This window comes from Ammodytes marinus (assembly GCF_949987685.1).
Source record: "Ammodytes marinus genome assembly, chromosome: 8".
In the NCBI taxonomy this organism is placed as follows: domain Eukaryota; kingdom Metazoa; phylum Chordata; class Actinopteri; order Uranoscopiformes; family Ammodytidae; genus Ammodytes; species Ammodytes marinus.
The window spans coordinates 21,963,654-21,978,067 of NC_137212.1; the positions used below are offsets into that span (position 1 = coordinate 21,963,654).

Below are 14,414 nucleotides of genomic sequence, written 5' to 3' on the forward strand. Positions count from 1 at the left end.
CACACACACACACACACACACACACACACACACACACACACACACACACACACACACACACACACACACACACACACACACACACACACACACACACACACACGGCTGGAGGATTCACACTAAAAAACAAGAGTTCTCTTGTCCCTACTTTCTGCATGCCTGTGGCTCCGTTGCTGTGTATCGCCACTCACGGCACAAGTCTGAGCAAGTGTGTGTGTGTGTTTTCTAGTTAAAGAGTCAGTCGTGGGGTCAGAAAACCTATTTTGGTCTTGAATGTTCCTGCAGTGATCACATCTCAGGTTCTCCCCATATAGAAGCAACCAGCAGAATACAAAAGAGAATGCCACTTTCCAAAAAGGTTTTTCAACAAGCCCTGCTGCCTGTGCCGTATGGGCAGCACCGAAACGTTATCCAATGGGAGGAGAGAGGAGATGGAGAGAAAGAATAATGACAAAGCAGAGAAAAACAACGTATATAGAGACATACGCACAAAGACAGCAAACGAGAGCAGAGGCCTCACTCCCCCCCCCCCCCAGACCCCGCAGCCTTTGGAGTGTGCCCGTGAGATGTTGGCCTGTAGTTAACCCTGTGAATTGCCAGGCTGTGGCCTCCATCACTTCTCTCCCTTTTCTTCTTCTGCTTATTTATTTCTCTATCGACCGCTGCCTCTCTGTTGCCAGGGTGACCTTTGCACACTGATATTGACATGGTGTGGAAGAGAAGATGGAGAGAGAGGAGAGGGCAGGTGAAAAGATGAGTGTGTGTGTGTGTGTGTGTGTGTGTGTGTGTGTGTGTGTGTGTGTGTGTGTGTGTGTGTGTGTGTGTGTGTGTGTGTGTGTGTGTGTGTGTGTGTGTGTGTGTGTGTGTGTGTGTGTGTGTGTGTGTGTGTGTGTGTGTGTGTGTGTGTGTGTGTGTGTGTGTGTGTGTGTGTAGGGGCTTGGATGATGGCCTCATTTCAACGAGTAAATAAATAATCAACAGCTAAAAGAAGCACTAATCAGCATTAAAAGGACACTGCAGGGTAAACAGAAACTCAGCCCCTTTCAGAGTGTGAACTCAGCCACTAATGACTTGTTGATAGTCAAATCCACACCCACCATTGTTACTGTGTTGTGGTTAAGACAATAAACTCAGCAGGGTGGGGTATGGAATGAGTAGGAGGAGGAGAACAGGGCAAGGGTGCTACCTGAGATCACTCAAGGAAACTCTTTAGTACAAAAGGTCACCAGATAGACGCTATGTGTGTGTGAGTGTGTGTTTGACACCTCTGTTGGGGAAGAAAGACTCCCATGAGTGTGCCCGTGTGTGTGTGGGGTGGGGGGGTTATGAGAAGAGAAAAGGAGGGGGAGGAGACGCTGACTGTGTGTGTGACTGACAGCTGTCAAGAGAGTGAGTCGGCAGTTAGCCAACCCACAACACACAAAGTCAGAGCCCCCGGGGAGACCCTCTCAAGTCTCTACCAAGTGTTTGGTCAGGGGGCTTAGAAGTCTGTTCTATCTGTTTAACTGTGGTACTCTTCAGTAGAGCTGCAATGATTAATCGACAAATCGATTATTAAAATAATCGCCAACTATTTTGATAATCGATTAATCGTTTCGAGTAATTTTTTATTTAAAAAAATCCAAATTCTCTGATTTCAGCTTCTCAAATGTGAATATTTTCTGGTTTCTTTAATCCTATTATGACAGTAAACTGAAATATCTGTGTGTTTTGGACATAACAATAGATTTGAGGACGTCAACATGGGCTTAGGAAAATGTATCAACATTTTTCACCGTTTTCTGACATTTTACGGACCAAAACACTAATCGATTAACAATCGACAGATTAATCGATTATCAAAATAATCGTTAGTTGCAGCCCTACTCTTCAGACTCCCGAACCTGTATCAACATGATACAATTCTGCCAGTTACTATCAATTTGGAGAACCTATTTGCTTGATGTGTTTATGTTCTACTTGTGGCAATTTAAATTTTGTTCCCACAGTTGTGTTGAATTTTTTACTTTATATTTGTGTTCCCATTTTGTATTTATTTTGTTATGTGTCAGTGTGGTAGCAGTAGTACATTTCTTTAAATGTATGTTAACGGACAGCCACAACACCTAACATCTAATTCATTCATTCATTCATTCATTCACCAGTCTGTGTCAACCTCCAGTAGGTCGGAGGTTACACCTGGCGTCAGAATCCGCCTAGTGATCAGATTTCACTTCCCTGCCGACATTTGAGTTTCTGTGAAGAAACTGCAACTGCTGCTAAACAGAAAAAAATGTGCTCAGTCATACAGCTAGAGGACCGGACTGCACCGGCTATTCAGTATTTCGACACCATGTCGAAGTTGTTTGGAAAATGGCAAAAAGAAAAGAACTGTATGGTCAGGGACACATTGCGTGGAACATATGATTTCTCTCCTAACGAGCGTGCAGTTTGAGACGCAGTCATAGCTACATTTAGATCCATTTATTGTCTAAACCATTCAGAATGTCAGTTAATGTCAAATGTAAAACAGGACCTTTGCTTTATCACTCTGCCTTTCTGTGAGAAAGTGAGAGAAAAATGCCAACAGTGGGTGACAGCAGAAGAAACAGAGAAAGGGGCCTGATTACCCTTATAATGACTAGTGTGGATGGCTCAAAACCACCAAGATGAAAACCATGTACTCCTACTGGGCCCCTGGCCGGCACCACATGTCGGCGAAAGAAGCCAGCTTTCTCATGGCTGTCTGTAGTGGTTTGTTATGTGAGATGTCGAAAAAACAAGGGGAGTGGAGGGCCCCACTCCTGTTGTGTTAAGGCAGACAGAGAGAGAAACCAGCCATTCATTGTTCTCTTCTCTGATGCAGCAGCAGTGCTATGCAGACAGAGAAGAGGAGATCTCGCCCAAAGGACAAGGAGTGTTTTCACTAAAAACAACACACACATAGATGTGCTTTTAGTCTCCAAGGGAAATTGTCATGACAAGGTCTATTCAGTGACATCCAGGTACTGATAAAGAGCTGTTTGCCATCATCTTTAACAACTGACCCCAGACTAGAGCAAAGCCCGCCGCATCATCGACCATTTTGTTTTGGTTGCCGGCGTCCAGGAGGTGCTATTTTATTTAGCGGGAGGCTTCGGTTGCTATGCAGTGATGGGGGGGATAGAGAATATGATAAGGGGCAGCCAGGGGAGGAGAAGAAATGGCGGAAATAAAGAAGGGGGGTTGGCATGAGAGAGAGAGAGAGAGGGATGGGGGATGTGGGTGATGGGGGTAGGGTGTCAGGGTTGTGGTGGTGGGTGATGAAATATTCAGTGAGAGTGTGCCTCTGGCTCCTTCCCGTCTTTTTTTTCCTCTCTTTCGACATCTCTGGCTGACAGTTTTATTTATTGGGGTCCCTGTGGTTCAAGGAACTCATTTGCAGACGCTCTTCCTTTGCACACTAAGCGAACTATAAGGGAGGGAGATAAGGAACGAGGGAGGAGAGAGACGGAGGGAGAGAGAGAGGGAGGGAAAGATGGAGAGCGCTGGCAGCACTGAGCTGACATTCATGAACAACTGAGCAGCTTTGTGCCAGAGAAAAAGAGGATAGAGGGATTGGGGGAGGGTGGAGAGAGGGGTGGAGGGGGGAAAGCCTCAAGAGGGAGAGGGAACGTCTCCTCCAACTCTGGTTACGACACAGCAGCAGCAGCAGCTCACCTGTCCAAACACTATAGGTGAAAATGGTTACGATTGGAAGGGCTGCTTATTAACCCGCCTATCCACTTAGATGTTTTGATCGCACCGGGACGCTATTGATGGGCTCTGTGCAGACACACACCGGCTAAAGATGCAATAACAGGCTCTCAAAAGAGAGAAGAAAAAAAAATCAATGACTTGCATCATGCCCCAAATCCTAATAAAAAAGAAGCCTGGGGGGGCTCTTCAAAAGGCCCCAATAGAAAGATATAGGCGTCTGTAATGTTGCCCGATAAGAAACAAGAGGAAAGCTGAAAGGAGGCAGGAGAGAGGACCAGCTGGCCATCACTGAATTTGATCGGCTGAGTGAAAAGAGAAGATCAGAATGGCAGAGTTCAGGATGATCAGGTTCCAGCTAAAGCCACCGCTTACACTCCCGGCCGCTCAGACAACTGGCCGGCTAGGCTACCCATACATGCAAATTCAAGCCCTTCAACTCACAACCTTGTTGCTCACACTCCTCTAGCAACACACTGAATGCCTTTTATACCTGCTGTTTAACACCATTTAAATCAGGATCCTTTGTTGGTGGAGGAGAGCATCACTTAAAAGCAAGCGGTCTCAACAAACAACTCGTCACTAAGAAAAGTTGGCTTGCAGTAAGAAACGGGGAATCTACAGGAAGGCGCAAAGAAGGAAAAGTACGCCTTTCTTCACAGTTTGTTTTTGTACGGCTCGATGGATCGACCTGGGTTCTTTTGACCCCTGCCTCTCCGTTTCAACAATAGCATAGGCCTAATTGACTTCATTAGCCCTTGGTGGTGGCTATCATACGTGACATTCCTGGCCTCCGCCCTCCCACACAGTAGCCACGGTAGTCACGATGTCTGCTCCTTAAAGCACAAAAGCTCAGTGTCGCCAGGGAATGGCAAACAATGACGGTCACGACTCAAATGTGGAGGAATAACACTCGTCTTGCCGCGGAAAAAACAGGAAACACACAAAGATATAGGCATTAAAAATGGATGTTGGCACACAGGCGTACACACACACACAAACACACGTATGCAAACAGATGCATACACACAATGGGACAATGAAATCCCCAGCAAAATCCATCTCTCCCTTGATTGCCCCCACAACACACCTTGATTCCCTCCACCCAGCCCAACATCCCCCTCCCGCTGTGTGTCTCAGCATCACAAAGGGGATTACACAGGTGCAAAGATACTGCATGATCAGCTTATTAATTCAATTCTCAAGGACCCGGATTTACATGAGCAGGGACTTAATAGGCCTTTAGATCGGCATTGTCTTTTATATACAGAATACACAATTAGATTTACTCAATTAATTTATGTAGCTTTCATTTAGGTAACAACAAAATAAAGAGACAAATTACCATTGTAAAGAGCAAAGACACCCCTCTCTTAAAAGTGCATGCATATAAAAAGCCTTCATTTCAATGGCGGTGGGAAGGGAAGAGGAAGCTTCTTCAAGCTATACATAAAAAGGGGTGGAGGGGTGGTCCTCTTTATTGACCAACAAACTCACTCAAGTCATTTTTCAATCCCTTGCCCTCCCAAATCCTCAATACAATTACTCTCCAATGATTTCCAGTAGTGTCAATGCGGCTGATTAACTAACGTCGAGATAAGGTGGTCTACAGGGGGCTGGACCATATTGACAATCTGCATTGAGCTGTTTTACACACGGCGTGCACAGGTACACAGTTGACTGTCCATTTACACACACACACACACGCACACACACACGCACACACACACACACACACCTCTAAAATCGACCTTCCACTGCATTGTTTTGATCTGTGCGAGTTATCCAAACAAATATGCTCCCCCCCTTAGACCTACAGGACTTGCACGTGTGCACGAACACAGACACGAACACACGCAATTGCCATGTTACAGATAGACTTATTTTCTCCTCCACCTGTCTGACCCAACATGATTAGCCCGTGAGGAGGAAATGAGGTGAGGGTGACCACGAGGTGACTTCCCACACATTGTTAGATCCTATTAGTTTTTGCATCTGTCCATTTCAAGAAACAATGACAAAGCTGTGCCATATCAATGCCTGTCGAGAAGGAATAGGAGTGGATGAGGACAGGAGGTGCTCGTCTGCGAGAGCGAGAGAAAAAAGTAGAGCCCATGTGATACGGTGCATTCCACGGGGGGAATGTGGAATGTGGAATGGCAACACACAACAGCCTCCTCTCTCACAGCAAATCTGTGTTAGTGTCCAGGTCAAAATTTGTCAATTTGCAGCCCGCTGAGCCTCGCTCCAACTGGGCCTGGCCGTGCATTGATTTTGAAACCTGTATGCGCCGCGGTAGCTGCCCCACTCAATTGGCTATAGCTGATGATGCCTATGGATGTATGGGAGGATGAAAGCAGGTCGTGGGGGGGGGGGGGGGGGGGGGGTGGACAGCCAAACTTAGTAACCCCTCTCAATCATTGTTGTGTGTTTGAGGGGTTTGTCAGCTGGGCAGGTTTGGTGCTCATGCTTTAAGACAGGAACAAAGAGGTGGCTTGCATCGGGGGGGAAGGGCAACAGGGGGGATGGTAAGGGTGATGCCTGCCTGCCTGCTTGGCTTTTATTCCAACATCAATGTGCATCAATGAGCAAATAGTCCCTGTGTGTGCTGAGAGGGACATATAATCCTTCTCTTTTTTGTCAAATACCAAGATCAATAGATGGGGAGCCGACGTCACCGCTTTCATTTAGCCAGGAACACTGAAGAATATTGCTTTCCTTTCCCTTTCACTGCTTGTCTTGTAAGTAACAAGACTCAAGTCAGTATACGTTCATTTCACAACTAGGATCAGACATTTTCCCCATACTCTGAGGGGGATCAGAAATCATTTTAAATACATACTTTCCATTCTGGTGTGTCAGGTGTGCGGTGTGAGTGTGTGACTGCATAGTGTATGCGAGCTGTACATACAACCTCTATTTAGCAGACAGAATGAGAGGAGAAGTATAGTGCAGGCAACTGTATTGTGATGGGCTGTCAGGAGGCAGTAGCTTAATACAGCTTAGATGTCATGCAAAAAGTCTAGTGAGACGCCAGAGGAGGAATTAGGGAAGCCGGGATTGTCCTCGCCGGGCAAGAAGACAGCCATCATGGTCAAATTCCGGCAGCTAGCTGGACTTGCAAACCACAGCACATTTAAATTATAGGGCCCTGAGAGAGCTGTTAAGCAGAAACAAGATAGGGAGAAGGAGGAAAAGAGGAGGAGGAGGAAGAAGAAAAAAAATCCCTTTTCGATAATTGCCGCAGCTCCATTTCCATAAAACATTTTTCTATCTAACTTGCTCCACAAAAGTCTGAAACTGCACTGGAAGCTGTCATGTTCTGCCTGGTTGGTTGGCAAGCTAGCTGCTGGCTTTAAATCCCCCCCCCCCACCACCCTAGGATTCTGATGAAGGAGACATAAGGTGATCTGCTTGGGCCTGTCCTCCATGAATACACATTCACTTCCAGGAAATGAGGCCCTCACATGACCAAAATACAGGTGGGTGCGGAGAAGGGAGTGTTTTAAATGCCTCAAAGGTTCATACATGTTAACATGCAACACACCACATATCCCCGAGGCTATTTTCGGGTGTATGGGCATATCAGTTATCATGTCAGACACTTTTAAGAGCTAAGTGCATTGATTAATTTTTGATAGCCCCAGAGTTGGGGAAAGAAGCGGGGGGGGGGGCTTTTATTGTGTTCCTATTTCCTAATCTGACTCAGATCCTTAATCTCTGTGCAATCTATATCATTCTCATTCCGCTTCATGAATTATAAAAGGAGGAATCAATTTCTCAGGATAAAAAACACACTTAAGCAGCTTCATGGCATTTTCTATTTGAACCTTTTAGTCTGATATCATTCTTACTGTGGCCTTTTTTACTTCCTATCCCAACCACACATGCAGGATTTAACTTAGTGTCACAGTACATATGAATGCACCACATATGTACTGTCAAGTCATTCTTGAGAAAATACACAAGAATCTGCAGGAGTGATAGTAACACAGGAAGAAGCTGGGCTATGGAGTTATCGTCTGCCTCTGGTGAAAAACGACACTCATGGCTGCCCAGCGAAGGCGTACCACATGATGGGCAAGGCTTGCTTCCAGCCCACTGCCACTCACACACACATCCAGTAAAGTAATAGACACACAGACTTTCAACTACACATAGGCTAATTTCCCATAGCCTATAGCAAGCCTACTACAGCAATTCTGTCAATGAACGAGACACATGCAGAGTACACACACACACACACACGCACACACGCACACACGCACGCACACACACGCACACACGCCAGTATTTCCACCATAAAATTATCAGCAGGGAATGAAGCCCAACTGAACCGCTATCTCCCTGAAAAGAACCACATCCTCTGATAAGAAATGTGTGTAAACCTTCAGCATCGTGTTATGGACAAAGTCCTAGGGTGGTAACTGCTGGCACGGCACTTCTTACATCAGCGCCCAATTTCACCATCTTGTACTGTTTTGACAGCAGTCAGCAGCGCAGCACTGATGCACTTGCGTACGTCTCGGTGTTACCCAACACTACAACAGGAAGTGGATGTGAGTCAGTCAGTCAGTCAGCTGCGTGCGGAGAGCCGCATACGTCACTGTGTTTGTCTGTGTGCGTTCAGCGTTATCGCCTCTCTTCTCGCTCGCTGCTCTCTCAGCCCTGAGAACTGGGCTTCTTCACTTCACTCTCACTATTGATCATTTGGATGAGCAACGCCACAATGACTCAAACGTATACCGTATTACAGCAGGCCCAACGGAGCCGTTTCCCTGTAAGGACAGGGTGTAGGCCCCACTCATGCATACACTTGTATGCAATGCATGCTATGCTTCCAGGAACCCAATGCTAAGACTGAGAGAAAAGGCTCTCATCTGGTGATCCGGCACTCTGTTAATGAGTGCATGAGACAACACTCAATCTCCATGCAGCCACAGCACACTTCCTGGAAACTTTGATGTGCATGTGTGTGTGTGTGTTTGTGAGTGTGTATGTATAAGAAATACAGAAGAGTGGGCAGCGATAACAGATAAAGGTATGAACAGAAAGGTGGAAGTGAGGGCTATGCATGCACTTGCCCTCTCAGCAGCTCACGAATAAGCATTTCTTATGCGGTGTTCGCCCTGGCTTCCTGCAGAGACGTGCCAGCCCCCCCCCCCCCCCCGCACACGCAAACACACACACGTACGTACGCTATCACAGATGTTACTAGGATACGGGAGGGTGTTGCTGCTTATTATATCCTAACAGCTCACATTGGATATCTAGCTTGGCTTGTTTAAGAAGCTGAGATTAGACAAGCAAAGAGGCTTCTGCAGCCGGCTCATCTCCTCTCTTTCCGTCTGTATCCTTCATATCTGGGCGTTGTACTGTACTCAACCAAGTTACAACCTTCTGTAAGCCTCATGCGCGCACACACACACACACACACACACACACACACACACACACACACACACACACACACGCCCAGCTGGGATTGCAATCTCAGAAGGATAAAAGATTGTTTACATTCATATTATTGTCAACACAGAGAAACAGTCTCTTACCTGAGTTTCCGTGAGACTCTCCAAGGCTTGCATTACTGACTGCTCAGGTCTTGATGCTTGAGACTTCACAGAAAGAGAAAAAAAACAATGTTTAAAAGAAAAATGACGTACATGGAAATATATATTACAATTTTTAATACGACAGCATTTGTTATTGATATCGAAACTCCACAATTAAGAAAATAAATCCCAGCCAGGTGAGCCTTACCATTAATCCTGCTTCGACTGTTGGTACAAGTGTTAACTTGCTCCCATCAGAGACGCCGAGGTCCTGGAGTTTGCCTGAACTTAGTCGCCTGGAGGGTTGGAGGAGAGAAGAAGATAATTAGACTGTGCTGACAATATCTTCTCTCTTCAGACACACAAACACCATTCAGCCAAGAGGGGGGGGGGGGGTGGTGGTTGTGAAGGAGGGGGGAGGGGGAGGGGGGGCAGACAGACTTCAAAACTAGTTTGGAAAAGAGCCGTGGGGGAAAAGCTGCATGAAAGAGAAATATTGATTGGGCTGTCATATTTCAATTTTCGAGTATAGCGGAGCTTGACAGTGGATACCTGGCACCGCTGACTGCCACTTGCCTAAGTGGAGCTAACTATTTTTGTTTTGGCATTTTGAGTTGAACAAATGAAAAAAAAAGAAGAAAAAAAACACACTCTCTCCCTGGAAAAGATCAACAGAAAGACAAGGAGCTGTTATTGACAATTTCAAGCCTATTGTTTCATTTGAACTGTAGAAAAAGATTGTATAGCTGTCTAAAAAAAAAGTGTAACCGTGTGATATACAATACAAGGACTAATTGTCCGACAATGGTGAAATTGTCTCTTTTTTTTAATGCAAGTCCCGACGATGCACTGAGGGCACTCAGATGCACGAGTGTGATTCTCTGGCCCCTTTAGTTTAGTGGAGGAGGGTTAGGAGGACTGCTCGCTGTACAGTCATGACCCAAATCTCACCCTCATGCATCTGAACAAAGGCCCCTCAGCACTGACTTGCTTTAGGTCTACAGTTTGAGGAGCAGGAGGGGGGGATTAAAAAAAAAGGGGGGGGGGGGGTTCAGGTTTTAAAGGATGATGTGATTTATTGGGTGATTACAATGGGTGGGAGGGGATACGGGGGCAAAAACAATGCTCACTGTTTGCATGCACTAAAGCCTATCCCTTCTCGTTTTTTTGCACAACACCACCTATTGTTAGCTCATTTAACCTGAGGGCTGACTCATTTGTTAACTACCTCATATTGCATGTTTCACCTGAATTTAAATAATAAAGTGTTTATTTTACTATTGCCTCATCCACCTAGTCATGCCCTAATGTGCTACTATGGCCGCATGAGTGCTTGAGAAACTGGGCAGCCGATGACTCACATCTAGAAATTCTGTGATTCAAACCACCCATCTACTCAACGATACCTTTCCATTAGGCAGTAACATGTCAAATGATGAAAAAGACACATTTCTAGAGGTTGAGTAAATAAAGTAGGCCTACATGCAAAGTGTCTGTGACTTTTGGCATACATGTTGAAGTCGTTTCATTCCCATCAGCATTAGTAATTCAGTCAGGCTTTCCGTATTTAATGAAGAAGTCTGCAGATCGCTTCGTCAATACTGTTCCAGTGACCGGTGCGTCCCCTCTGCGCAATTCCAGTGCTAGTGTCCTACAGATAGTCTACATGCTTGTCTGATAAAAAAGCGATTATTTTCCATAGCCTATGCCCTATAGCAAGCCTACTACAGCAATTATGTCAAACACATTTCAAAAGTGGTTATATCAAGGGACAAGGGGGGGGGTCACTCACGTTTCCTTGTGCAGCAGAGCGAGTCTCTCTTTCGGTACTTTGAGTTTTTGAGACAGCCTCCTCTTCAGTCCATCCACGGTCTCCTCCTGGGGCAGCGAGAGCTCGAAGCGTGTGCCGGTGGTGGAGTGGATGTACAGATTCATGGAGGGCTCGGTCGGGACGGCCTCGCAGGACGAAGCCCCGCGGCTGGTGCAGCTCCGGGCGCTGGGATGCTGGTCCATCCGATAACCTGTGGGCAATAGGGGGGAGACAAGACGAGCAGAGCCGTGGGTGAGGAGGAGGATGGATGGTGTAGCAGCTGACCCGTCGCCTCGGCTACCGTCCCGTGGTCCTCTTGCAAATCAATGGCAGCATTCAGAGGGAGCGTTTCTCTGTCTCTCTGCCTGTTTGTCTCCCTAGAAGCTCTCCGTGGCTCCGTGCTCTAGCTCTCCGAAAAGTCCGGATAAGGATAATAGCCAGTCCGTGTCGGTTCTCGCTCCCGTCGATATCATGCGAATATTCCCACGGGAAAGTCAACTACGTGAGGCTCGCTCTTCTCTTTGTTTGATTCGGTTTCTTTGTTGCCTTTTTTGTCACGCGCAAGCACAAGTTTTCCTAAATGCTACATAGGCAAATGCCGGGCAGAAACGCAAGTAGGCTGTCACCGAAAAAATGCCATGGACGCTCTTTTTAACGCAGGCGGTAATACCTTTAAAACAAAAACTAAGAGGCGTGATCAAAACAATAATTGTAATATAAGTTCCTCTGTGTGTTTCGTGAGCTTTTGCAAGCTTTAGATGAGAAACACGGGGTCTGTAAGCTGCAATGCCTCTACTGGTGCGAGGCTCTATGCCAAGCACACATACCGACTGAAGCTGCAGTGAAATATATCTACAATGAATGCTGTCTCAAAGTATCCACCATCGACTAAAATACGCCCACAGCAACGAGGCGGCCTAGGCCAATCACAGGCGAGCACAGTAAGGACGCTGCCGGTCTAAGCCAATAGCGAAAGCACATCCACACCCACGTGGAGGGCAGGCGGGTTTAGGCCATTCATAATAAAACATAGCACAAAATAGGTGCCCGTACCACAGTAGCCTACAGGAGCGGTTTTAAAAAATAAGGTCCGTGGACCTTTAAAGGTCACAGGAGGGTGGAGGAGAACTCCCATTCAAATAACTGTTTACTATTTTCCATGACAAATATTTTCACTGGGCTATTACATTGTTATTATAAAACATAGCCTATATAAAAATTCTAATTGCTGCACATTTTAGGGTGCTTTTATGTGGGTAGCCTACTGCAACATGCACAAAATAACATAACAAAAAATAAACAACATCTAGGACCACACAACAGCAAAATAATGTCAATAAAGACATTCAGCATCAAAGTCCACATACCATCCATCATTTTATACAAGTGGTTTAAAAGTATAACCATAATGTATGACTGTCTAAAATCACTGCACATTAAAAGAGAGTTTCCTATGAGTCTTTTTCTGTTATATGATCCTAGTTATTGACATCACTGCTGTGGATTTAGCTATTTTTAAGACTTGGCATAAAGACTGGTCCTAGTAGTTACGTGCTACACTGGCAAATCTAGGTTATCAGATGAGATGCAATGACAGTAAGTGCTGACGCCATCCTTTTGCCCCTGACCTCATCATCGGCATGCAGGAACCATTAAAGTTTAGTAGGCAAATTACACAAAGGAATCAGTATTCTCTTTAGGAAAAATGGAGCCAGTCACGCATAATATAGGCTAAGCAGTAAACATACCACTAACAGATAGACACCAGTGTGAAAGATTAAATCATATTGATATTTTCCTCCATGCAGCAGTAGCCTGGTGGCGCTGCAGAAGTTAATGTATTCAGGTCTAACGTTACCAGTGTCTTGTCAAATAAAACTATGCAGAGAAACTTAGCCTAAACATAACGAGGGACAGAATGTGTGTTGTTCTTTTTATTGTTTTTAAACACCATGCAGGCATGACCAACACAAATTGAGTTCACCTATATAACATTCTTCCAACACAAGCATTGGCTTTAAAAATGGAAATAATTAGATACTAGGTCGCCACCCGGTGGCCGAGGGACGAACTGTAGCAATCGAAACATGCATGTGATTCATAGTTGGAGTCAAACAATGGGAGATACTTCAGTTTGAACTTCTCAGAAAGCATTTAAACGGCAAATAAAATGAATTCACTTGTTTTTGCTTAATGCACACCCCTCATCATTAATATACTCTAAGAATCCTAGCTGTCACAAAAACAGTATCATTTACGGTGTTATTGTGCTGCTAAATGGATAGGCTAGTATCAGCCACGACTTCCTTTCAGCTATTCATTTTAATTTACAGTAACAGTAGTGACATTCTCCTGTCGTCGATACTTATTAAGTTAATCATGTCGACATCATTTACATGGAGGGTGGCTCATCCAATCACCACACTAACATATGCTTTTATCGATCTGTGATCGACTGCTTGTCCCCAATCAATTTCGTACCAACCAACACAATAGAGCCTAATGTCAAACTTGCCTGAATGCGTCCAACATCACTGTTAACTGCTGAATGCTAATCTGTTTACATGGCAGAGTTAGTGTAGCTTACTACTTGGACTTGACATTATAAAATGGACTTACCAATTATTGTGGCGAAAACTGTAAAGCTACGCGCTGAAGTCTGCTGGGTTCCCGTCTGTTTCCCCAGCTTTGGCATGTAAGTGAACAAAGACAGTGGTATAAAAAAAACTCCAAACACTTGAATATCCACAGGGGTTTTCTCAGATATGTCTCTGGCAGACCAGTGCGTTTCCAGCGCCCGACGTTACGCAGTAGACCTCGGGACTCCCGTCCAATAAGGAGCTGCGGTTATGTCCTAAGAAGCCTCGGCGTGTTGTCAGCACACCGGCGTCTTTCTTCTAAATAAGAGCAGAGTCGGGAAGGTGATACACCTCTTTACAGACTCTTCTCGGATATGGGTGGAGTGTAGTGTTCTTGTTATGTCAGCGTGTGATTTAAGGTGGCCTTGCACCACCTCTATGTCCGACGTGGTCTCGGCGGTGGGAAAGAATGTGCCTACGCAAAGCCGTTAAGAGATAAAGATATCCAACTGTGTCAATGGCGTGCCTCTCTGGACGGCGGAGCAGGCTTTTAATGGCGGTAGATACCTAAATAGAAACTAAACGCCACCGGCCTGTGTCCTGCCACCTTAACAAAAAGTTAATGAAACGAATATCAGGGGTGTTACCATCAGTCTCTGACGACAGAGAGAAAAATGTCACCGGGCAACAGAGCAGGTAAACACGCTCCCTGGATACGGGGCACGAACTCATATTATTATGAGGTTGTTTAGGAAG

At 45.6% G+C, this 14,414-nt stretch overlaps 1 protein-coding gene across 1 annotated transcript in view; it reads right to left on the minus strand.

Annotated features, from left to right (window-relative positions):
- midn (midnolin) overlaps positions 1-13,964 on the minus strand; it is a 28,574-nt gene extending 14,610 nt beyond the window's left edge. The window contains exons 1-4 of the mRNA XM_080032671.1: positions 13,699-13,964; positions 11,062-11,290; positions 9,478-9,565; positions 9,270-9,332 (exon numbers count right to left, since the gene is read on the minus strand). Coding sequence (XP_079888797.1) covers positions 9,270-9,332; positions 9,478-9,565; positions 11,062-11,290; positions 13,699-13,774 — 456 coding nt within the window. The 5' untranslated portion in view covers positions 13,775-13,964. The remainder of the gene's footprint in view (positions 1-9,269; positions 9,333-9,477; positions 9,566-11,061; positions 11,291-13,698) is intronic.
- Between the last annotated feature and the right edge of the window lie 450 nt (positions 13,965-14,414).